General features: G+C 38.5%; 1 protein-coding gene across 2 annotated transcripts in view; it reads left to right on the top strand.

Moving 5' to 3' along the window:
* The window catches only part of KDM7A (lysine demethylase 7A), a 73,055-nt gene that overhangs the window by 12,562 nt on the left and 37,227 nt on the right, over positions 1-23,266 (top strand). For both annotated transcript variants that reach the window (XM_087764975.1, XM_087764974.1), the window contains exon 2: positions 16,308-16,393. In XM_087764975.1, coding sequence (XP_087621101.1) covers positions 16,308-16,393 — 86 coding nt within the window. The remainder of the gene's footprint in view (positions 1-16,307; positions 16,394-23,266) is intronic.

Below are 23,266 nucleotides of genomic sequence, written 5' to 3'. Positions count from 1 at the left end.
TTTTTTTTTTTTTTTTTTTTTTTTAAAAAAAAAGCAAAACAGGTGCATTCATAGTCAGGGGATAGACTGTTATGTTCCCATAGGAAGCACTATTAAATCAGAAGACTAAAAAAAAAGTATTAGTATGTCTTAAGACCTGCAAAAGGTTGTGCTGTAGTGCATGCTTACTGTGTGTATTTATTCACTAATGTCAGGAACGGGGACCAGAACTGAAGATAATCTTGTCAATGTCTGAGTGCCCTAACCAGAAGATTATGTTTGGGTCATGTTACGTTCTGTTCTGGGCCCATAATTCTTGCTTGGATTCTTTTCTGCAGAGTAAGAGGCCCTAAGTGGGGAAGATAAAGCGTATCTTTACATAAAAAGTAACCTGGAGATGAACATTCCCCTGATATGTGTGGGCTTGAACTCCCACAACCTGAATAAGCACTGCTGCCATCTCCCTGGGAAAACCAAAATAACTTGTACCTTCCCCAGTCCCAAGATAGAACTGTTTTTTTAGTGCCTGGTACTTTGAAAGTATGGCAGCTGTGCTTGCTTTCTGGCTTAGATGCCAGGGAACGTGGCACACACTGGCTGGGTGTGCAGGGCAAGCAGAATAGATGGTGCTTTTGGAATTTCAGGTCAAGTGGTGAGGTGCCAGGTAAGTGTAAGTACCTCTCTGGTTATCTCTCCTTCTTCTGAGTTTAGGTAGGGTTTAGGGGCCAGCATCCTTATTTGGATGTTGCCTTAATACCCTTATATAGATGTACCTTTTTTTTAACTTTCTTGCAATTTCTCCCTCATTCTTCTCTACTCTGGATTTGAAAGTAGTCGTTCCTTACAACTGTTCATTCTAGGGCTGCATCCTGTTGTACTTGCTATTTTAACTAATCCACTTAGTATCAATTGATGTGGAACAAAAGTCCTCTGGTAGTCTTACTTTTGGTTTAAACCAGATTTATAACAGTGCAGTAATGGACCCAAATACATAATTTTTTTTCCTCGTGTTCAGACGGAATTTCATATGCTTTAGTCTGTGGCCATTACCTTTTGGGCACTACTGAGAAAATTCTGTCCCCTTTCCCCTCCCATCAGGGGAATTTATACACAATGATATTTACATGCATGGATGAGATCCCCCTGCGCTTTCTCTTCTCTAGGCTGAAGAGTCACAGCTCACTGTCCTCATCTGAAGGATGCTATAGTCCCTTAGTGATCTGAGTGGCACCTAGCTGGACTTGCACCAGTATGTCCATGCCTCTTCTGGGGATCCCAGAACAGGACCCAGCACTCCAGGCATGGCCTCACCAGTGCTGAGTAGAGAGGAAAGGTCACCTCCCTCGACCTTTTGGCAACACTTTGCCTAACGCAGCCCAGGCGGCCGTTGGCCGCCTTTGCCACGAGGTTGCGTTGCTGGGTCATGATCAGATGCTTGTCCACCAGGGCTACAGGGTCCTTCTCTTGCAGTGCTGCATTCCAGCTGGTTGGCCTCCAGCGTGTAATGGTGCAGATACACTTGCAGACAAAGCCTAGAACCTGTAATAATGTGTACTTTCACTCTTGAATTGCAAAGACATAATTTACTTAGTTTATATCAAAACATTTTCATATAATCACTTCTTGTAGTATTGACACAGAAAATAAAACACTTGGATGTGTTGCTCTTTGGCAGTCTTCCTGTCTTCTCCATAGAAACAATTAAGCAAAATTTGAGTCAGAAATTTCCTCCTGAAGAATTAATTTTGTGTTTTTCACAGTAAGTGAACCACAACGTCTCCTGTAATTTTTACAGGAATGATAAAGGTCAGTACTCATTTTCAGGGGACCTTTTGCAGTAGGTCCTCTGCTTCCTGTGTCATACTTTTCTTGTGTGTTTCTTTGAGTTTTCACGTTTGAATGTTATTGGTGTTTTGTCAACTATGAAGAAGAAGGCATTGTAAGAGTTATATATACATACACTGGAGTGATACACAGATAAAAATCTTTTTTTCCCCATCTAAAAGCTGTGGAGCTGAGTAGCACAGACTGTGAAGTAAAGATTACCTCCAAAAGTGTTTGTATGTAAAATCTAGAATAAAAGATGTGGATTTGTGCTTTTGCAAATAATTTAGATGACTCTAGATAGCTTATGGTAGAGTAAAACTGGTTTCAGTAACTTGGATCTGAACTTTTTAGAGTTTTAGGTTAAAATCAGTATGTCAAGTTATATCCAGAATAAAAATAATTGATGCAGATAAAATTCAATCTTAGTGCTGATGTACCTCAACCCCCAGACTCTACTTAGCTTTGTTCTGCACTATTTGAAGTTTCCACGTGGTCTGAAAATTACTGTGCTTCGTTAATTTCATCCGAATAGGATTGAATGGTTGGATTTCTGTAGATGGAATAATGCGTAAAAGTAACTTCTTGATATGTTATGGACTGCATGGATGCAGTTTTGGCCAGCATGCCCCTCTGGACCTCTATAAGCAGCTGAGAATCCAATAAAGATCTCTAAATTATGAGCATTATCTAGTTGATTGAAGGAGCTTATTCTGCTTACTGCTCTGCCAGCCAGCCAATGTAACATCTGATATTTAAACTCATTATCTGTGTATCTGAAACAGTTTGCTTGTATCATAGCTTAAATAGAAGTTAATGTAATCAGCTACTCCATCTGCGTTTGAAATGAGGATGGTGAGCTAGAGATGATGAGCCAGTTTGCTCTCAGATTTCTTCAAAAATGAAGCATCTGTCTCTACTTGCTATTGGCTGCAAGTCTATTTGCCTTGTAAAAGTAAGGTATTTCAAAGCTATAGGAGCCATCGTGTATTATTTTATGTTGTGGTTAGAAGATGCAGAAATTATTCTGCTTACTAAAAAGTTCTTAGCTATGTCTGGAAAATATTGTAGACTGGAGCGGGAATTACACAGTTGAGAAGCAGAGGAGTTTAAAAACGCCTTTGCAGTTTTTTTTTATTTTTCTTAAAGGAGGAGAACTATTTAATCAGTTGAATTTTGAAGGCAATAAAAGGTTCGTTTCAGGTACAGCTGCAGAGGTTCTGAATGCTACTGTGAGTGTTAAAGCTACTTGGTAGGAGGCTTCAGGAGGTCTTTAAAACCAAACTGGTTCAGAAATTTTTAAAGCAGTTAGGTGATACACTGTATTTGGTGTAAGGAGCCAGTTAAAAGGTGCGTAAAGCAGGCCAAAGCCAAGTGTGCTGTTGCTGCAGTCTGTAAAAGCAGCAAATCAGTCACATAATAACCCAGGAATAAGGGATTTGCAGCAATGGAGTCTTAAGGTTGTGCTAATACTGCTTACTGGTGCTAGAACTTGGGAGACAGAAAAGGGTATTGCCTAATGTTGTTAGCAGAAAGTCATATTTTCAAATTCTGCCTGACATCATTTTCAAATGAAGGGGCACAGTTTAAAAACAATCATTAGCTTCCTAATGAATTCCCTCAGGCTAGGAAGCCATTGTGGGTTTGTTACTGTTCACCTCCAAACCTTTTTTTGTCACTGTTCTTGAGAACAAGACAGATCTGATGGTGTCTACTGACAGTATTACTCAGGATGTCAAAAGCTTTACAGACTATGCATTGCATAACGTAACACAGTACTGATAGTACTTGTCATGCTTCATGATCTTTTTAAACAGCTCATCTGTATTAGGCAACCTGATCTTTCTAAACAGCTCATCTTTATTAGGCAACCGGAATAACCAGCTAGTACTCTGTCTGTAGGCGGCTGCAGTCCATGCCCTTCTTTGATGAGGAGCAGTCAACACTTCTACCTGTTGAGAAGGAAATGGAACTGCTGAAGACATACCAACAAATTCCCAAATGAATTAAAACCTGCTTTTAATATACAGTGCAGATCCCCTAAAAGAGGTGGTGACCTAATACCTAATATCGAAGAGATCTGTTTGTTACGTAAGAATATTATATTAAATAATATGATTTGTTTGTTCAGCTTGGAGAAGTGAAGTCTGAGGGGTGACTTCATCGTAGTTTACAGCTTCCTCAAGGGGGGCAGCGGAGGGGGAGCTGCTGATCTCCTCTCTCTGGTGACCAGCGACAGGACACGAGGAAATGAAGGAATGAAGCTGCATCAGGGGAAGTTCAGAGCGGACATTAGGAAAAGGTTCTTCACTGAGAGGGTGGTCAGTCGCTGGAACAGGCTCCCCAGGCAAATGGTCATGGCACCAGGCCTGTCAGAGTTCAAGATATGGTTTAGTTTTGGGTAGTCCTGTGAGGAGCAGGGAGTTGGACTCAATGATCCTTACGGATCCCTTCCAACTTGAGATATTCTATGATTCTACAAATGTTTTTTTTGTGAGACTTGGGTGTAGGTAATTCTGGAATTCAGGAACTGCTGTGAGTGAATATGCAAGAACCATTAGTGAGTGTTTTCTACTCAATCTCTAAAAAATAAACTGCACACATGAAGTCTTGTTGTTTCCCAACAAGCTCACATAAAGTGAGTATTTCTTTTGTTAAGAGCAGGTAGATACTTTCACACTTCAGAATGGTCTTCACATTTCTCTCAATCTAGGAGGTGGGAATCTAGCTGAAAATATGTCCTTCTGATTTTGTCCTGCTTTATGAAAAGCCATGTTTGATGTGGTTTAGAAATGTGGCTTTCAGACTGCTTGGGTTACTTGCCTGTTTTTCTGATCTGTTACAGTTACTGCTGTACTTCAGTGAATTACTGGAAAAAGTGTTTTGTAGGCAAATAACATATTGGTAGTGGCATAAAGTCATACCACTGTCTGGTGCAAGGAACTGGTAAAACTAAACACTTCATCAAAGAACAATTGGGATACCTAAAGGCAGTCAGACTAAGTCCATCTTAAATGCTGTGCTATCTAAAAACCCCTTGCTTCACTAGTGCCAATATATGCATCTCTTGGACTTAGTAACATGATGTTGTGCAGGGTATATAATTAATTTCCAGGAAGTTTTTCAGATGCAGGGAGGGATGTTCCGTGCAATCTAATTGGTAAGCTATTGGCAATTTATCTGTTGATAGATCGGAGTAGTTCTGAGTATTAGGGAATAATGAGGGCGAAGTTCAACACTGACTGGGTCTAGTGACTTCTGTTGCCAAAAGGGGCAGTCCTGCTCCTCGTATCCCTCTCTCCAGGTTACATGGTCCCACTCCCTCTCACGGATTGGCCCTGATAGTTGGTGTTGTAAGCTAACTTGATAAACAGGGAGCAAACTGGTTAGGTTAGTTTCTGTCAGATAAGCAAGTGAAAACAGGTTGCCTTGTAACCAGGCAAGTACCAGGGCCATTGGACAGAAGGGGAATGGGAGTGCTTGCTTGGAAGGGAATGAGTAACTTGCCTCTTCCAGCGGCTGCGAGCTGTTAGATCAATGCAAGCTATATCATGTCATTGCTTCCTAAGAGTTCTTTGTCATTTTGGATTGAACCTCAGGTTCTCTTCCTAGGCTGTTTGTGATTCAGTTAATTTCTCCCTTCCTTCCTCCCCTCCCAATGCCCTCTCTCTTAGAAACAAGTAACTAGTACGTCTATTCTTTTGGCCCTTGCTACCTAGTAGGAAACTCTGCACTGGAACTGAAATTTGCATTGATTGTGGTCAAAGGACTTGGGATGCCAGTAATTCTAAAAACCACATCGTACGCAATGTTTCATTAAGATGGGTAGAGACAGGGTGATAATTAACAGGAGTCTGTATGCAAGCTGGCGCTGAGGAAGATTAAGACAGAAAACTAAGAATGTAAAAGTTGAGGCAAGCAAATGTGTGTAGACAATATATAACAAAAAATATCTTATTTACATTTCATTTTTTTATGTCTTCATTCAGGAAAAGGGGTGGCCTCTACTTGCTGTATTACTGTTGTCATAGTTGCTTTATTCCTGAATGAGAGAAGGTTTAATTAACTTGTCTACTGGCTTCCTTTTTCCACCCTCTCGTTATCTCTATAGTAGTAGAGCTTAGCCTATTTCTTCATCTTTCTGTTAGGGGAATAATGGTACCGATTTTGGGTAGTAGTTTGTTCTTGAGTAGAATACAACCACACACAGGCACTCAGTTAAGATGTCTGTTTCAAGAGAGCTATGGCAGCTGTTTTAAATGGGTTGAAGATTTTGTGGTTTGGTGTATTTTCTTTTTCTTTTTTTTTCTTTTCATAGAATTGAGACAGACTGTTGGTTCTGCCTTTAAAACCTCTGTGGTTTGAAGGTATTATTGTAAAGTGCCTTTTTTTCTCTTTTTTCTTTTTTTTTCTTCTTTTTTCTTTTTTTCTTTTTTCTTTTTTCTTTTTTTCTTTTTTCTTTTTTTCTTTTTTTCTTTTTTCTTTTTTTCTTTTCTTCTCTCTTCTCTCTTCTCTCTTCTCTCTTCTCTCTTCTCTCTTCTCTCTTCTCTCTTCTCTCTCTCTCTCTCTCTCTCTCTCTCTCTCTCTCTCTCTCTCTCTCTCTCTCTTCTCTCTTCTCTCTTCTCTCTCTCTCTCTCTCTCTCTCTCTCTCTCACTCTCTCTCTCTCTCTTCTCTCTCTCTCTCTCTCTCTCTCTCTCTCTTCTCTCTTCTCTCTTCTCTCTTCTCTCTTCTCTCTTCTCTCTTCTCTCTTCTCTCTTCTCTCTTTTTTTTTTCTTCTCTTTCTCTCTCTTTCTCAGTTGTAAGATTTTGTTTTGTTTCCCTCCCCCCCCCCCCCCCGTTGTAAGCACAATTATGACAGAATGACTCTGTCTGGGAATTGAAATAAGGCAAATTCTGTAAATAAGATGCAGTTACCTGTCAGGGGCCTTTACTAGGTTCTGGAATATCTTAGGGGGGAAGAGGTGAACTTTCATTGGCTTGGAGTCTTGAGGAGGAGATTAAAATACATCATAAAAAAACTTGCTTAAAGGCCTAGAAAACCTTTGCCATCAGTGTATAGGTAGAGAGTTAATTTTTGTCTTCTTTCTTCCCCTTCCAATGCCCTCTCTCTTTGAACCAAATAATTAATATGTGTATTCTTCTGCTTATGTAAGGCCTGTGCTACCGAATAGGAAAACAAAGCTGTTACACACTTTGCATTATAATCAGAACTAACATTCATGTTGGCTGTGGTCAGATAAATGGGGACTCCAGTACTCCTAGAATTGCTTGAAATCCAGTGTTAATCCTTTTTCCTGCGTCAGTTGTGGGAAGGACAGGATAGCTCTCATTTATTTCAACATGCTTCTAGCAGTTGCAGCTCCACTAAGACACAGTGCCTAAAGTAAGATTGGGCTACTGTTTCTCCTTTTCTTCGGTGTGTCAGTCTGGCCACCCTGGGAAAATGAATGGAGGAAGATGGGAGTCTGAACTGCTATAGAGAATCTTCCTGAATTCCTGAGCCGAGTGCTTTGCTTCCTATGTGAAGGGTTGCACTGATCGCTGGTTTTAAAGTGTTAAAAAATTTTTTTTTCAGGTCCGATTGATGTACATTTTTTTCTTTCTTTCCTATAAATCTTATGTCTTGATTCACTTGCCGGTGTCATCCTGGTTTATCTCATCTAATTGGTTTCACACTGAAATAAGGCCTTCAACTACCACTGCTGCTTTTAAAACTCCTTTTCTCTCTGCTGTCACTGACATACTGTTTTGAGGTCTGCTGTAGTTTTCTTAAATGCTATTTTTCTGATCTTCTGGAGGCAGCTTATTTTGCTAAAATCCACAGTAAAAGATCTAGGCTTCTTCAGACCTTCGTTTCTGTAAAACAATGATTTTAAAAGCACAGGGCCAAAAATTAATTGTAAATACTCTTTTAAAGCAGCTTGATGCAATCAGGCTGGTTGGGAAGAATAAGTAGAAATCTCAGTTGGCATCGGAAGGAGGGAGAAATTGGGTATGTGCTTAATAGATGATACTAAACAGAAGGAATACGTCAGAAGTACTTTGGTAATGTTAACTTGGCCTTGCCAGGAAATCGGCATTAGGAAAAATACTTCTCTCATAAAACCGCTACACGTAATCCATGTTGGTCGATGCTATTATGAATTAAGCTGGACTAGTGAAAAGGTTGTTTGCCTTCAGTGTGTATCTTTGCATGTAAAGCTCTTTGGATTTCCTGAGCATGTACTACTTTTGACTGCAGTTTGAACAGTCATTTTACTTTTTTGCTTTAAATTCCTAGTAGTTACATGATATCATTGTGTAGAATATCAGCTCTCCACACAATTTTTTCATAGATGTAGATGATTAGAAGTAAGATTATGCTGATTATATTCAGTTGTCAAAGTATTTTGTAAAAGTAATGGCACTTTCTCTCTTAACTTCATTCTAGCAATTTCAATAAATTGAACTAATTGTACTTAAAAACCAGATCTTGGAAGAAAGCATGTGTTCAGTTTCAAAAACATATCAACTCATTTTCAGACTGGACAAATAATGTACATCAATGTTGTTTCCCTGAGATGTTAGGTACTATGGTGATTATGTTGAATACACGGCTACATCCCTAAATGTAGGTAGACGGTTTTGATGTATCTGTAACTGAACATATATAATTCTGTAACTTGATAGCTTCTATAGAATCACAGAATGGTTTGGGTTGGAAGGGACCTTAAAGATCATTTGGTTCCAACCCCCCTGCCATGGGCAGAGGCACCTTCCACTAGACCAGGTTGCTCAAAGCCCCATCCAGCCTGGCCTTGAACACTTCCAGGGATGGGGCATCCACAGCTTCTCTGGGCAACCTGTTCCAGTGCCTCACCACCCTCATGATGAAGGGTCCATTTGTTCCATTGTTGCATTTATTCCAGTTTTGTTCCATTGGTCATAATTTTCCTATTGGGTTTCTACTTTTCAGAATTCATTCTATGGAGCTGAGGTTTCTTTGACAAGATGTCATGTACTGATTTTATTTATTTTAGCCTCTGTGCTTTGAGGGAGTGAAAAGCACTGTTACTTGAGAGAGAAATTATGTATACTGATTTTCTTTCTCAGTGGAAGAACGTGTGTGAGTATTGCCATTAAAAGTGTCTTCTGCAAGGACAGCACTAGTATAGCTATCAAACTTTAAATTTTATTTCTGGAGGTCCAGGAGGTCAGAGGCTTTAGAAGGCCCTTTGAAAATCGTAATGGATCATATACCTGTCTGCATGTTTGTGTTACTGCAATACCTCATTTCAGAGAAATATTGCATAATTTAGAAGCAGTAGGGTTCAATTACATTACGGAAGTCTAAACCTATGTAATGAACATTTACGTTTTTAGTGTGCAATGTGATGGTTAATCTAAAGTAGACTAAGATCTCTTAGGACTTCGGAAGTGTCAGAACAGATGCCTCTGAGCAATCAAAGGTCAGAGTTTTATGTGTATTATGGCATGCAGCATTGTTATTCTTGGGATTCTTATGTGTGTTGTAGGATCATGCAATATTGAATAAGTTGGTGTATTTTGAGGTATTTTGAGAGTTTGCCTTGCATGTCATTTTTCTGTCCTTAAGAACTTGGTTGGTGGAACGTGTGTGAGTGAATATGTACTAAAACTATGTATCCTGTTGGGCGAACATGCATATATTCTACACAAATCTAAAAAATGTATTATTTCCTTTCTGGGGAAAACTGGTAGCTCTGAGAGAGGGGAATATTTGCTACAGATAACCATTTCTCTGTTTTTCTATTTTTTAAATTATTTTTTTTAAAGTGTATTTATGCATGCTATTTGAGTTGTGTTTATACCAGTCATTCCTTTTTAAAAGGTATTTTGTTTTGGAAAGTGAATATAGCAAAATCAAAAGCCCAAATATTTTTATGTTGGGCATTTTTTTCTGTAATTTATTTTAAGGCAGTGTGGTTCTATATCTAGTATATAGAAGTTTGTCACTTCCTTAAAACTATTTAATTGCCAAATTGTAAGCCTAAAATTACTAGTATTGTGATTCCAGAATTGTTACCAGGCTTATCGTGGTAAGACTAAGAAATAGCTGGTGGTTCCTTGCACTTTCCCATGTTGCTGTGTGTTTTTTGGTCAGTTTTATTATTTCAGTGTAACTGCATGCATTTTGAATAGAGGGGAAAAAAAATCTAGCTGGCACTTGAGATTCAGGGTTTTTAAAGCTCACTACATTTATTTTAAGTTTTAGACTCTTCAAATAAACTTCATTTTTTAGCTGTTTTTGCACTATGGGATGGTACGTAGTCTGTAGACAGTATAGTCACACTATGACTTTGTCTTTCTATTCCTAATTAAGTATTTTGACATTGTCGCTGAATGAGTGACAGATGCGGCTGTTTGGATGTGGCAGTGACATCTTCAGTACTTCCATTGTTTTGACCTGTAAATATTGCTTATTTGGCATCCTTTTCCCACTTGGAAAGAACAGGTTTGAACTACATGACTAACAAGAATTCCTTAAAATTTGCCAAACTGACTTCCTACCCCATGCCTTTCTTTACATTCTTGGGATGGAGTAGGAGAAGCTGTTCTTTGCATAACTTGCAAGCTTGCTAATTAATTTTGACAGTAAATGCAAGAATATTTTGGGGTTTGTTACGCTCAAACAGATTAGGACTGAAAGTAGCAACTGCAGATCTTGTTACAGGTAAACTGAGAAGTTTACTGTAATACTTGCCTACTCCTTACACAGTTATTTGCTCAGTATATTAGTAGAAATATCTCTCACCTGTGATGATTTGAAATTCAGTAATAAGGCCTGATACTAAAAAGGCATATGTCAGTCTCTTTCTATATATGTGTATATTGTCGGTATAAGATTGATAAACAGACATCTCTTTCTTGTGGTTTAGCAATCATTTTTAGAAAGATAAAATAGTGTAGAGATGAAATAACAGAATATTTTCAAATAATCATGTCTTGAAAATAACATTGTTATAGATATGGTAAATAACTGCATGTAACTGTAACATGTAACATTTTATTTATTTTTTATTCATAGGAATCTTATTGCTAGGGTTTCTAAAGCCTATCTGAAAAAGTGAGTTGAGTGGCGATTCATTTTTTTCCTTTGGATCAGCTTGTTGAACTGACTTGTCATGTGGCTGCCTGATGGTTTAGATCTGGTGAGAGAAACAATGGAAGTCCATGGTCAGAGAGTTGGAGGAAGGAGGGTGGGACCTTTTTTTCAGCAGGAACAGCTACACTCAGTTTAATACGATGTGAAACTGTACCCTTTGGTAGTGACTTCAGTTTTTGGACAGTTAAGACTCTTCTGTTACTAATGAATCTTTGCTTGCCTCTAGAATTTACTTGTTCCTTTCCTCATCCCCTGTAGGGACTCACTAGCTATGTATCTTCTCAGCTGTTCTGTGGATAACTGGAATTTGAAAAAGAGTTTTGGGGATCTGCTCTGTCAGATAATGGGCAGGAGTTAATAGGAAATATGCCTATACCCCTAGTAATCGTCTATAGTCCTGTATTCCTGGTAACAGGGAACATGCTCAAATACCCCTAGTATTTTTTTTCACTCTTCCAGGATTTTTGTTAATCTCTTCCTACTGCATGCCAAGATGTGTGCTTTTTTTTTTTGCTTTTTTCCCCCCCCTCGTTTTACTGGATAAAACCTGCAGTGCTCTCTGAGGCATAGCAAGGAAGGGTTGTGGGTGCTGATGCAAGGGTGGACTTGAAGAAGAGGATGTGCTGAGTTCTTATTCAGAAATAGGATAGTAGAGAAAGAAAAAGAGCATTACCCATAGTGTTTATTCGGGGAGAATATAGGGCGATCTTGGAAAATGTAATTTTCAGTAATTTTATAGCTTGGAAAAGGTGCAAGGTGTTGTGCCTAATTAAACATGCTAGCAAGAGTCCTGAACGTGCATTTTTGCTGCACAATGATAGTAAAAAAAGTCAGACTATGGAAAACCAAGAGGTCTTTGGCCTGAACTTTGTGTGTCCCAAGAAGAAAGTAAGAGACTTAAAAAAACTTTGGCTCAATTTTGAGCTGTAAATCAGTATCTAATTGTAAAACAATATCTATCTAACAATATCTCTTGGAGAAGTAGTAGATGTTCCTGTGATGGCCTGTCACATTTCCTCATCTGCTAGGTGAAGCTTAAAGGTACCAAGTGTCGCACTGGTGTTGAGAGAAGTGGAAGCTACTGTGGGAAACTTCATAAGAAGTACAATTGCATCTAGAAGGAAGACTCTGTTAGATTGTTTTCCACATGCTACTGAAAGAGGTGAAAAAGGAGCTTACGGAATTGACGTGATCAGGGAAAGGAACAGAAGTCGGAATCCAAGATGATGGTTTCCTGTGTACGACCCAGCTTTTCGACAAATTAACTAATTTTTTCCATGTTGAGGATGATCCATCTGTTTTCTGCAGTCCTTTTATTAGATCACTGAGAATTGCTTACATCTCTCAGTTTTCAAGATTTATATTTTCAGTGTGCCCTGTATACAGGAAATCTCCAGAAATTTCCTAGTAGGAACATCTTGCCGACAGTTGATAATCTGGCCTGTTAGTCTTTTCAGCTGTGACAATTAAATTGGGAAAATGGGCATCCAAACATTACTCATCTCTTGACTTTTGTAATGCTATGTGTGTAATCATTCCCTTTTATACTTGGAATTTTATGTAATGGTAGAGTATATACAGTACTTGTTTTAATAACATAAAATAGCTTTTCAAGTAGTCATGCCCCTTTAAGGACACTGAAAATAAGGCCTTGAATCAAGAGTGCTTTGGATTTTTTTCTTAAACCAGGATTCTTTCAGTCACACCAACAGAGGCAGTTAAGCAATCTCTAAAATATTGTGGTCATGCTTGATAACATTAGAAGTAGGGAAGAGAAAAGCCAGACTGGACTGAGAGCAAGCAGGTATTAGATTCGGAAGGTGCAGCAGCCTGTGTGGTGACTGACGTGGACCCAGTACTTGTTCACGACAACGTGCTGCTGTAGGAGAGAAGAGGTGCCAGGTACCTTGGGTGGCTTACTGTGTACAACCGTGCGGTCTTCTGGGATAATGCTTCCTGTAAATGCTTTGGACTTCTGCAAACTCCTTGTACAAGGCATTCCAGCATAATTGTGGAATAGTTGTTGAATCTGTCATACCAAATTATCTGTACTCATCTCTTAAATTCTAAATTAATAGCAATACTGCAGTAGAGAACAGCCTCTGCAGGACTTTCCCCCCCACAACCCCCATGAAAGAAGCCTTATTTTCCCTTTACAGAAAAGCAGAGGTCCATTGCTATCTATCAGGTATGTTAGACAGTCCTCTTCTGGTTGTTTTTGATTTACACTTGCTCCTTTTACTTAGCTACAAATATAATCGTCAAATGGCAAGTTGAGACTAAATCAAAAACATTCACCTTCTAGTGAGACTTAAATCTGGAGAACTGGTTCCTTGAACTTTGAGTAGCAAGGGGTTGCTTCGGTTGCCAGGGATGGGCATGATCTTGTATGTGAAAAAAACTTAGCACTTCGCTGATTATTCTTCTACCTCTTGTTGACCTTGCCTTGGTACTAGACACCTTGGGGAAGTTACGAAAGTCTGACCACTCAGAGACTGATATCGTGGAGTTTATTTTTAACTAAATTTTTCTACCTTGCTAGTGCTTCTTGAACCATTTCAAGTAAAATTGGGCCTGTTCAGGCCTTCCACCTTCATGAACAGAATTAGAGATGTATTTTTGCGTAGTCACCTACAGTTGTTTATTATTATTTTTATTATATTTTATTTTTTATTTTGTAATACTGTAAACTTTTTACCATTCCTGAGGAACAGTCTACAGCCTCCCTGCAGGAGATGAGCAATTCAGAAACTAGGTAATATATACTAAAGACATTTCAACCCAAATGGATGGCGGGGTGAAGGATCATAATGATTTTTCATTCGGGAAAACATCAGTTGATTGGGAGTGTTACTGTGTTTGAGTATGTTAATGCTTTCCAGGCTCTCTGCTACCTCTTGGTGACCTTGCTTTGATGGTTGAGGTCTGAAGTTGCACTTACCACAGTAATTGATTGCTTGCTAGTAGCCAGAATGATTAATGTCACATTCATCTGTGTACGTTGGAGAAAGGGACTCAGGAAAGTGACTTGTAATGGTGCTGTATGTGATTGATATGCTCTGTGGCATCCTTGGCAATGCTTGTTCTTGCAGGTGCTGGCACCTCATTTGCCCTTCGCATCAGTCGGGTATCTGCTATTAGATTCACTTCCAGTATCTCCCAGTTAGTGTTTTGCCTTTCCAGTCAGTTCTGTGTTTAGCGCATAAATAGTAGACCGAAAATGTTTGCTTTCTTTATTGAATGGCTATTCCAGCTATTCTAATACCGTTCCAGTGTCACCTGCTGTCTCTGTACACAAAGCCCCAAGTGCCTTCATGAGAGGTTATGGAATTAATTGAGTCAGAGAAAGTGTTTAGCACTTAACAGAATTTCTGCTTTATTTTCAGGCTATCCATAACATTCTATAAGAGACAATAAAATCAACATTCTTAAACAGAATGTGATCAACAATTATCAAAGCTTGAAAGTATTTTTACTATACTTTGATGCAAAGTTCTTGCTGTTAGTTGGCAAGGTAATCTGATTGGCATGATGATGAATGTATCAGATAAACATCAAGGAAAAGGAAAGGGAGTAAGTGAAGTTTTCCCATGGAGCAGTGTGTTTCATTGAATAATTGTGCAAACTTGATCAAGATGCAGTTCAACATAAATATCTTTATAAAAAAAAATTCAGAAATTTAGCTAAAATAATGGGATTCCTAAGGATGTACAAAACCAGCCTCGTCATTTGGGGCTTTTAGAGTGTACATTTTAAAACAGTTTTCTTATAATACATAGGATTATGAGTCACTCATCTATTCTATAAAAAGAGAGAGAACACAAGCAGAAGGAAATGGGACATGCATTTTTAAAGACTGCTTCTGCCTTCCTTTTTGTTTATACATCAGCTGAATTTTCATGGAATAACAATTCCTGTAGTTGTGGTCTTAAAACAGATACTAAATATTGCAAGAATTGTGATGAACCGTGGCAGCTGAGTTTTGTATTTAGATTTTAAAATAGTATGTATATAAAAAAGCTATGCAATTTCTAAAATTCACGTGGTATGTAGTGAATGGAGAAGTAGGAGAACCATCTGAATCTGTTTACAGAGAATTCAGAATGGTGGACTTCTCATTGATAATTACGTGGGAGATGCTCTTCAGTTTCAGATTTTATTTGCTCATTGGTGTGCTTTGAATGCCTGACTGTAGTATATTGTTTTGGCAGCATGTACTGACACTTACGGGAGCCTGTCAGCAGTTTTGGCACTGGGCTGCTAGGGAAAAGACTTCTTGTAGCTGGGTCATTTCAAAGCTTCAGTGTTTGAGCTGTCATTACACTTTTGATATGAAACGGGTTACCTGAATGGAGCAGTGTTCAAGTTCTTGTGTTACTAGAATGCATTATAAATACCTAATTTTGGTGTAAATGTTCAGTGTTGTAGTCTTGCTTCTGTATTATAAAGTCAGCAATTTTATAAGCGTCAATGAACTTCTGAGAGAAAGAACTCTGCCAGGATTCAAGTTCTACCAGCGAGCAGGGATTACTTTTTTTTTTTCTTGAGAACTTTGTGCAAAAGCACATCTTCTCCAATTAACCTCTAGGGTTTCAACTTCTAAGAAAATGTACTTCATTTTGGCTTTAAAATTGTGTTATTTAGATACACAGCAGTGTAGATGTTTTGTCCTGACTGCTATAAAGATCTTCAACTTTAATCCCACTTTGACTGTTTTGTCTGGGAAAAAACGCGCACCGGGAAAACATTACATCTCTCAAGTGCTCTTTGAAATACTTGTTGCTATTTTAAAACAAAAACACTTCTACAAAGTGATTTGGCTGGTCATTTGTGTAACTTACATAGCTAGTACTAATAGCGTAAAGATTTTGGGAAGAATATGACAGTATTCTTCCTTGATTTCTCTTGGGGAGTAGGAGTCAGTTATGTGCTTTTTGCAGAAAACAGAAAAGAAAAAACAAGAAAAAAAATCCATGATATCTTCTATAAATTGACAGCACATAGATTTCTGCATTTTTTTGAAATCATAACTTTTATAAGGAAAATTGCTTGAACGATTTTTCCTAAATGGTTTCCTGTAATTAGGATCAAAGTGTTTTGGGGGGATGAGGGGTAATGGTATATATTGTGGACTCATTTTTAAAGAAATTTGATTCTTGTTTCCTTTTTATGATTTTTTTTTTGAAAGTTGCATTCTTTGTTCAGTGATTAAATTATTACTCAAAATTTATGTGGCAACCCAGTAGTTGAGATAATTTGGTATCTCTACGATTTTGTAGACTAAGCATGTTCTGTTAAAGACTTAAGATTTAATTATTTTTAGCTTGAAAAATAAATCTTGCTTGTATTCTCATTAACATTTTAAAAATATTATTCCAGCTGCGTTGGGGTAGAGGAGCACCATGCTGTTGACATTGATCTATACCATTGTCCCAACTGTGCAATTCTCCATGGGCCTTCTCTAAGTAAGTATGGGTTATTCAAATTTTATTTTACACTTTCAGTCTGTTTTCTTTCCATGTACAATTGAAAAAGACTGTTCAGAAGAACATTCAAGATGAGTTTGATTATTTAGAAGGTACTCGTTCTACATGACTAACTCTGAGCTGATTAAAAAAACACATAGACCAAGCCAAACCATCCTGAAAGGTTCCTTGATCTGGAGATGCAGATAGAATAAAATAAAAACTACCGCTATAGATTAGAGAAATCAAAGTGCACAGAGCTAAAAAAAAAAGACAACCTGGACTTGACAGAGAGTAGCAAAATGAAAATTAGGGAATTGTCATTAAAAAAAAAAAAAAAAAAAAAAAAGGAAAATCCAAAAGATGGCTTAAGGTTCCTATATTTTAATCATCAAAATTCTAATACCTAGGAAGGCAACTTTGAGAAAATGTAGGAGTTAGCTCTCTTACCTTTCTTGATGATTGTAGGCTGTGTGCCACAACAGTCCAGTGAAATCTGAGAATATGAAAGTCCTATGAGTTTTGGTTTGTGTGGTTTTTGGTGGGTTTTTTTTTGTTGTTGTTTTTTTTTTTTCTATTTTTGTTCTTCATTTACACAGCTCTGAATTTCAGGTTTCTGATTTACAAACAAACTTCCACCAAGTTCCTCATGCAGTTTTATGAGTCACCAGAAGAGACTGTGAAACAGAGCAGCAAGAGAGACCTCTACTTTGGTTCTCCTTTCAGTAGATAAATTTGCTGTAGAGATCTGCAGTGGAAAGATGGTAACACTGCAGTTCTGGAGAAAACAGTTTTTGTATTCTTTTTGTATTGCTTTATTCAACTCCCTAGATTTTTTCCCCATGACTTCTGTTCTCAAAAGGAAACAATGTAAAAATGAATTTCACCTTTCCAACAATGAATTAAGTTGCTATATTCAGACCTGAAAAATGTTTATATGCACTGTGTGTCTTTAACCTCCAAGCACTAAGTCATGGTCGTTTGTGTTTTTTAATGTGTTTGGTTTTTTTTGTTTGTTTGCTTTTGTTTTTTTTTGCTTGAAGACTAGATAATGATTTATAGTCAGCAGTGACTTAAGATCTAGGATTTTTTGAAAGCTGAATTTATTTTACCATTTAGAAATAAGTTTAAAACCACTGCACCCTCACTGGTAGTCTTCTGGAGTATGAACAAAGTGATAAAGCATCACTTATTGATGTAATTAATGGATGTTGCAAGATATGTGTCTTGTATAGTATGTGGGTTCAGGGTTAGCTACTTTTAGGTTGGGGGCTAAAAGGTAAGATAAATGCTGTTTTACATGCTTGTAGTTTTTAGTATTCCAGTTGTCATTTTCAGTTAAAAATCTGCATGTCTCTCCTGTAAATCAGAATACAAATAAGAGCCATTTCTTTCCCCACCTTTCTGCCTGGTTTTTCTGTGGAATAGTGGGACTAGGAGGAGGAGTAGAAGGGGGATCATATCAGACTTTCCAAATAATAAATGTACGTAAATAGTACGTTTGAAACGTCTTTTCTCTTCATGATTTGGGAGAACTAGTATGCTTCACCATGATGCCTGTGAATAACTGTTCTTGTAATGAAGAGGCTGCTAGCTCTAATGTGAGCGCTGTCTCACCTGCAGCAATTTGACAGTGAGATAAGAGTGATTTTTGTGTTGGAAGTCTTTTCAAAAAGACAAGAATCTGTGGTAAAAATTATCCTTATTACTTCATATTGCCTCAAGTAAGTAGATCTTCTAGATTCAGTAGTAGCTTCAGACATGTCACTGATCAGCCCAAGCAGAGGTGATATGTTGAAATATGTCTTCACCTGGAATTTTATTAATTGCTCTCAGCTAAGCTGCCAGAATCAAATCTATCATAGTTTGTGGTTTGGGCTCTACTTGCTTCAGTGTTTAGAGAGACTGTTAATGTCTCATGACTTCAAGTGTTACAGCAATGCTCCAGAGTGCTTCAATCATATGAAATTATGTATGTAAGTAGCAAAAGCGTTTTTATTTACAGCTTCATATTCTAAAATCCCTTTGTCTCAAGGAGTTTTGAAAGAGTATAAAATTCAGCTGTTTGATTTAAGAGGGCAAGTATATCTGTGATTTCAGCAGGCACTTGTGTATATAATCCCATCTAATCAAATGACGTAGTACAAAAAATTTACTAAAAATATCCAAGGAACACATACTTCATACTACCAAATGGATGGTTACTTTCAGTATCCTACAAAATTAATTATGTAAAAGTTCCAATAATGAAAAGAAAGCTACTGCATTTTTAGATGTAAAGATCAAAATAATACAGAAGAACCAATCAATTTCTTCTTGTATTTCAAACAAAAATAAATCCTCTTCTTGATTTGGAAAAGCAACAATTTTACAAGACCTTTAGTAAGCAGCCATGTGTGTGAAATGCTAAATAATTAATCCCAAAATCCTAAATAACAAAAAAAGAGCAATTAAAAAAATAGTAATACACTATGGAGTTTTCTTAGCTTATTTGGTTTAGAGTCTTCATATTATATTTTGTTATTTGCAAAGTTTTCTCAGTGATCCTTAAGTCTCAAAATGCTCTATTTGCATGAATGCTGGGAGTCAGGTCTGTCACTAGACTCTAGAATCCAGAGCTTGAAGAGAGCATGAGGTACAGTAAATGTTAACAGGACTGTGGTTGTCAGGACATTACTTTCTTAATCTGGTTTTACCTTCTCAAATTCTGTAAGTACCCTCCCACCTGTTTGGGTTTTTTGTTGTTGTTGTTTTGTTGTTTTTTGTTTTTTGTGTTTTTTTTTTTTAATTGTGGTAGTAATGCCAGTGTTTGATCTGAGCTGACAATATGAGGTAATGTACCAGGTCTTAGAAGTGGTATTGTATGATTTACTATATGCTCCTCAAAATTTTTCAGTCTTCCTATGCTAACATTTCTCTTGCCTTTTTGGTCACTGAGAATCACTTAAAGAACTGCTTCCAAGACTTGAGGCCTCATTGTACAGATGTATACCTCTTGATGGTCCCCATTTGAAGTCTAGTATGTGACCTCTGAGGCAAACAGACTAGTAGTGTGAGAAGGCAAGGAAAAGTGTTTGCCTAAAGTAGGTACCGTTACTGGCCCACTTTTTAGAGTGTATAAGGAATGTAATTTAAAAATAGCTTTCTGCTTAATTTTCCTGAAAACTTCCAGCACACTCCTTTCCTTTTCTTAACCCCCCTGCAACTGTCTAGTGTACTTTTGGTGGGTATATTTTTATTATTGTCACAGTGGGTTGTGCCTCAGTGTTCAGGAACAGAAAGTGTGAGCACTAGTTCCTTCCACTAGTTTGGAGTGATTGGGAGGGGGAGGTGTTATATATGTGCCTTTCAACTTATGTAGTTGTTTGGGTTTTTTGTTTTAATTTGAGCATGAGAATCCATTCAGTTAAATTATTTTTCTTGCAACTGTTATTATAATGTCTTTAAGGGGTTATAAAAGCTTTAGAATTAAGAGATACGTAAGTGGAAAAAGTTTTCATTACTGTTTTCTGTTCTTCAGTGTTCTCTTACTTATGGAAGGATGATGTACGTTGCCAAGTACTAAGTAAAGCAAAACAACAACTTTAATTTCTAGTTTTTAAGTAAGTGTTGGAAAGCGATTTTTAAAAGTTGGCTTTCTGCTATAAAATCTCTTAAGCAGCTCTGTCATCTTACAATTTTAATGAGCTGTTGTAACAGCAGTGAATTTATGAGAAACTACTCTGTTGCAAATTAGTATTAGCCACTAATTTCTTGTATTATTATTTATGACTGAGAAAATAGCTGTGAAAACTTAATAAACCTAGCTTCATTATTTATGACGTTTTACTGTATTTGGATAGTTGGCTCATTAAGCAGGTGCTTCAGCACTGGTTTTCAGGTTAGCAAATAGCTATAAATGTCAGTTTTTTCTCTTAAATGTTTTCTAAAGGGTACGTTTTGTCACTTCTGTAGGAAACAGCTTATCAATAGGAATAATTACCTCTTATGTGTAATGACTATAAGATGTCAGTTATTCCTATATAACCCACTGTTTTTTTCTGTAGAAGCAGCATTTTGTTTTCTTTTTAGAAGCTACTTTTTTTCTTAAGTCCTTGGCTTCCTGTTACTGTTAGCTGTGTTTTCAGTATTACTAGCACTTTTTTTAGATTTTGGGTGCATCGCGACTTTGGTAAACTTAAGGATGAGCTCTTCCGTAAAGTTCAAACTTGTATTAATACAGTTGTTTAGCTGGGTGTCATATTTGCATTGCAGACTGTTTTGTATGTGCCTGTAAAACACAATTTGTGTTGACAAGTAACAGTAGCTTTTCCCCTTCTGTGTTTCCTCAGCAGATGTAACTAAATTTCTGTTTAATATTAGTTAAATTATAGATCTGGTCTCAGTAAATCTTCTTGGGGCAGTCTTCTGGTAGCAACTATCTAATACTATGGAGCGGAGTTAGGCTTTTTTAGGAAAAACCGAAACGCAACCTAAAAATTACTGTACTCTTAGTATGTTTCTTAGTGTGGTAGATGATAATGCTGTTAAGTCAGCAGAAAGGTAGCAAGTTCAGCACTGCTGGAGTTTCTTTGCCAGATGATGAGATGGTGGTCCTTTTTGCTGAGGCGCCTGTTGGGAATTTAATAGGGCTTCTCAGCCTGTTGAATGTTTGAGGACAAGAGATACAGGTGTATTTGTATAGACAGAAAGTGCTACAAAGTGCATTTTGCTAACGAACAGGTAAATGATACAACCCAGGGCTTCCTTTCAAAGCAGTGATCTTGTGTTCTTTATAAATGAAGACACAAAATGAGTGGTTGATTAAGATGAATTACTGAAATATCCATTATCATAGAATCATAGAATCGTCAAGGTTGGAAAAGACCCTTAAGATCATGGAGTCCAACCGTCAACCTATCGCTGCCAAGTCCATCTATACCATGTCTTCAAGCACTGTATCTATCTGTTCTTTAAATACCTCCAGGGATGGAGACTCAACCACTTCCCTGGGCAGCCTGTTCCAATGCTTGACCACCCTCTCGGTAAAGAAGTTTTTCCTAATGTCTAACCTAAACCTCCCGTGGCGCAGCTTGAGACCGTTTCCTCTCGTTCTATCACTCGTTACTAGGGAGAAGAGACCGACCCCCACCTCGCTACAACCTCCTTTCAGGTAGTTGTAGAGAGCAAGAATGTCTCCCCTCAGCCTCCACTTCTCCAGGCTAAACAACCCCAGCTCCCTCAGACGCTCCTCATAAGACTTGTGCTCTAGACCCTTCACCAGCTTCGGTTGCCCTTCTCTGGACACGGTCCAGCACCTCAATGTCCTTCTTGTAGTGAGGGGCCCCAAACTGAACACAGTACTCGAGGTGCGGCCTCACCAGTGCCGAGTACAGGGGCACTGTCACCTCCCTGGTCCTGCTGGCCACACTATTCTTGATACAGGCCAGGATGCCATTGGCCCTCTTGGCCACCTGAGCACACTGCTGGTTCATGTTCAGGCGGCTGTCAACCAACACCCCCAGGTCCTTTTCTGCCAGGCAGCTCTCCAGCCACTCCTCCCCCAGCCTGTAGTGCTGCATGGGGTTGTTGTGACTCAAGTGCAGGACCCGGCACTGAGCCTCGTTGAATCTCATGCAGTTGGCCCCGGCCCAACAATCCAGCCTGTCCAGGTCCCTCTGCAGCACCTTCCTACCCTCCAGCAGATCGACACTTCCGCCCAACTTGTGTCATCTGCAAACTTACTGAGGGTGCACTTGATCCCCTCATCCAGATCATCAATGAAGATATTGAACAGGACCGGCCCCAGCACTGAGCCCTGGGGAACACCACTCGTGACCGGCCGCCAACTGGATTTGGCTCCAATCACCACCATTCGCTGGGCTCGGCCGTCCAGCCAGTTTTTAACCCAGTGCAGAGTGCACCCATCCAAGCCGTGTGTAGCCAGCTTCTCCAGGAGAATGCTGTGGGAGACAGTGTCAAAGGCCTTACTAAAGTCCAAGTAGACAACATCCACAGCCTTCCCCTCATCCAGTAAGCAGGTCACCTTGTCATAGAAGGAGACCAGGTTAGTGAAGCAGGATCCCCCTTTCATAAACCCATGCTGGCTGAGCCTGATCCCTCGGTTGTCCTGCACGTGCTGCATAATGGCACTCAAGATGATCTGCTCCATGACCTTCCCCGGCACCGAGGTCAGGCTGACAGGCCTGTAGTTCCCAGGATAATTATAAAATAATTTGTCATGAAATAATGAAAATTTGAAGACAGGCAGTAAGTTCACCATGATATCATAAGTCACTTTGTCCTCTGCTTCCCTTAAGGTCAAAAAATTCCAATGGGGAGGCTGTATACAGCTTACAATGTTCTAAAATACAGCCTTTCAATATGTAAAGGGAGCTTATAAGAAAGAAGATGACTTTTTACCAAGGCCTGTAGTGACAGGACAAGAGATAATGGTTTTAAACTGAAAGAGGGTAGGTTTAGATTGGATATAAGGAAAAAATTCTTTACTGTGAGGGTGGTGAGACTCTGGAACAGGTTGCCCAGAGAAGTTGTGGATGCCCCCGTCCTGGAAGTGTCCCAGGTCAGGTCAGAGGGGGCTTTGAGCAACCTGATCTAGTGAAAGATGTCCCTGCTCATTGTAGGGAGGTTGGACTAGATGACTTTTAATGGTCTCTTCCAACACAAACTATTCTATGATTCTATGAATGGTTTGGTGGGGTTTTTTTGTTTGGTTTTGGTTTTGGTTTTTTTGTATATCTGTCATTTGTCATAGGGAGACCAACACAATGGGTTTTTTTTGAGAATGTCTGATTTTTCATTCTCCTCGGCCCTTTAAGTATAGGGAACTGTTAAAAATGATATTTAGTTGCTATTGAACTGTAAGTTTCAGAT

This window comes from Nipponia nippon, unplaced genomic scaffold (assembly GCF_047370975.1).
Source record: "Nipponia nippon isolate SJK-2023a ecotype South Korea unplaced genomic scaffold, ASM4737097v1 scaffold_3, whole genome shotgun sequence".
Lineage (NCBI taxonomy): Eukaryota > Metazoa > Chordata > Aves > Pelecaniformes > Threskiornithidae > Nipponia > Nipponia nippon.
The sequence above is the reverse complement of the archived record's forward strand: the minus strand, read 5'-3'. Positions and strand labels throughout refer to the sequence as shown.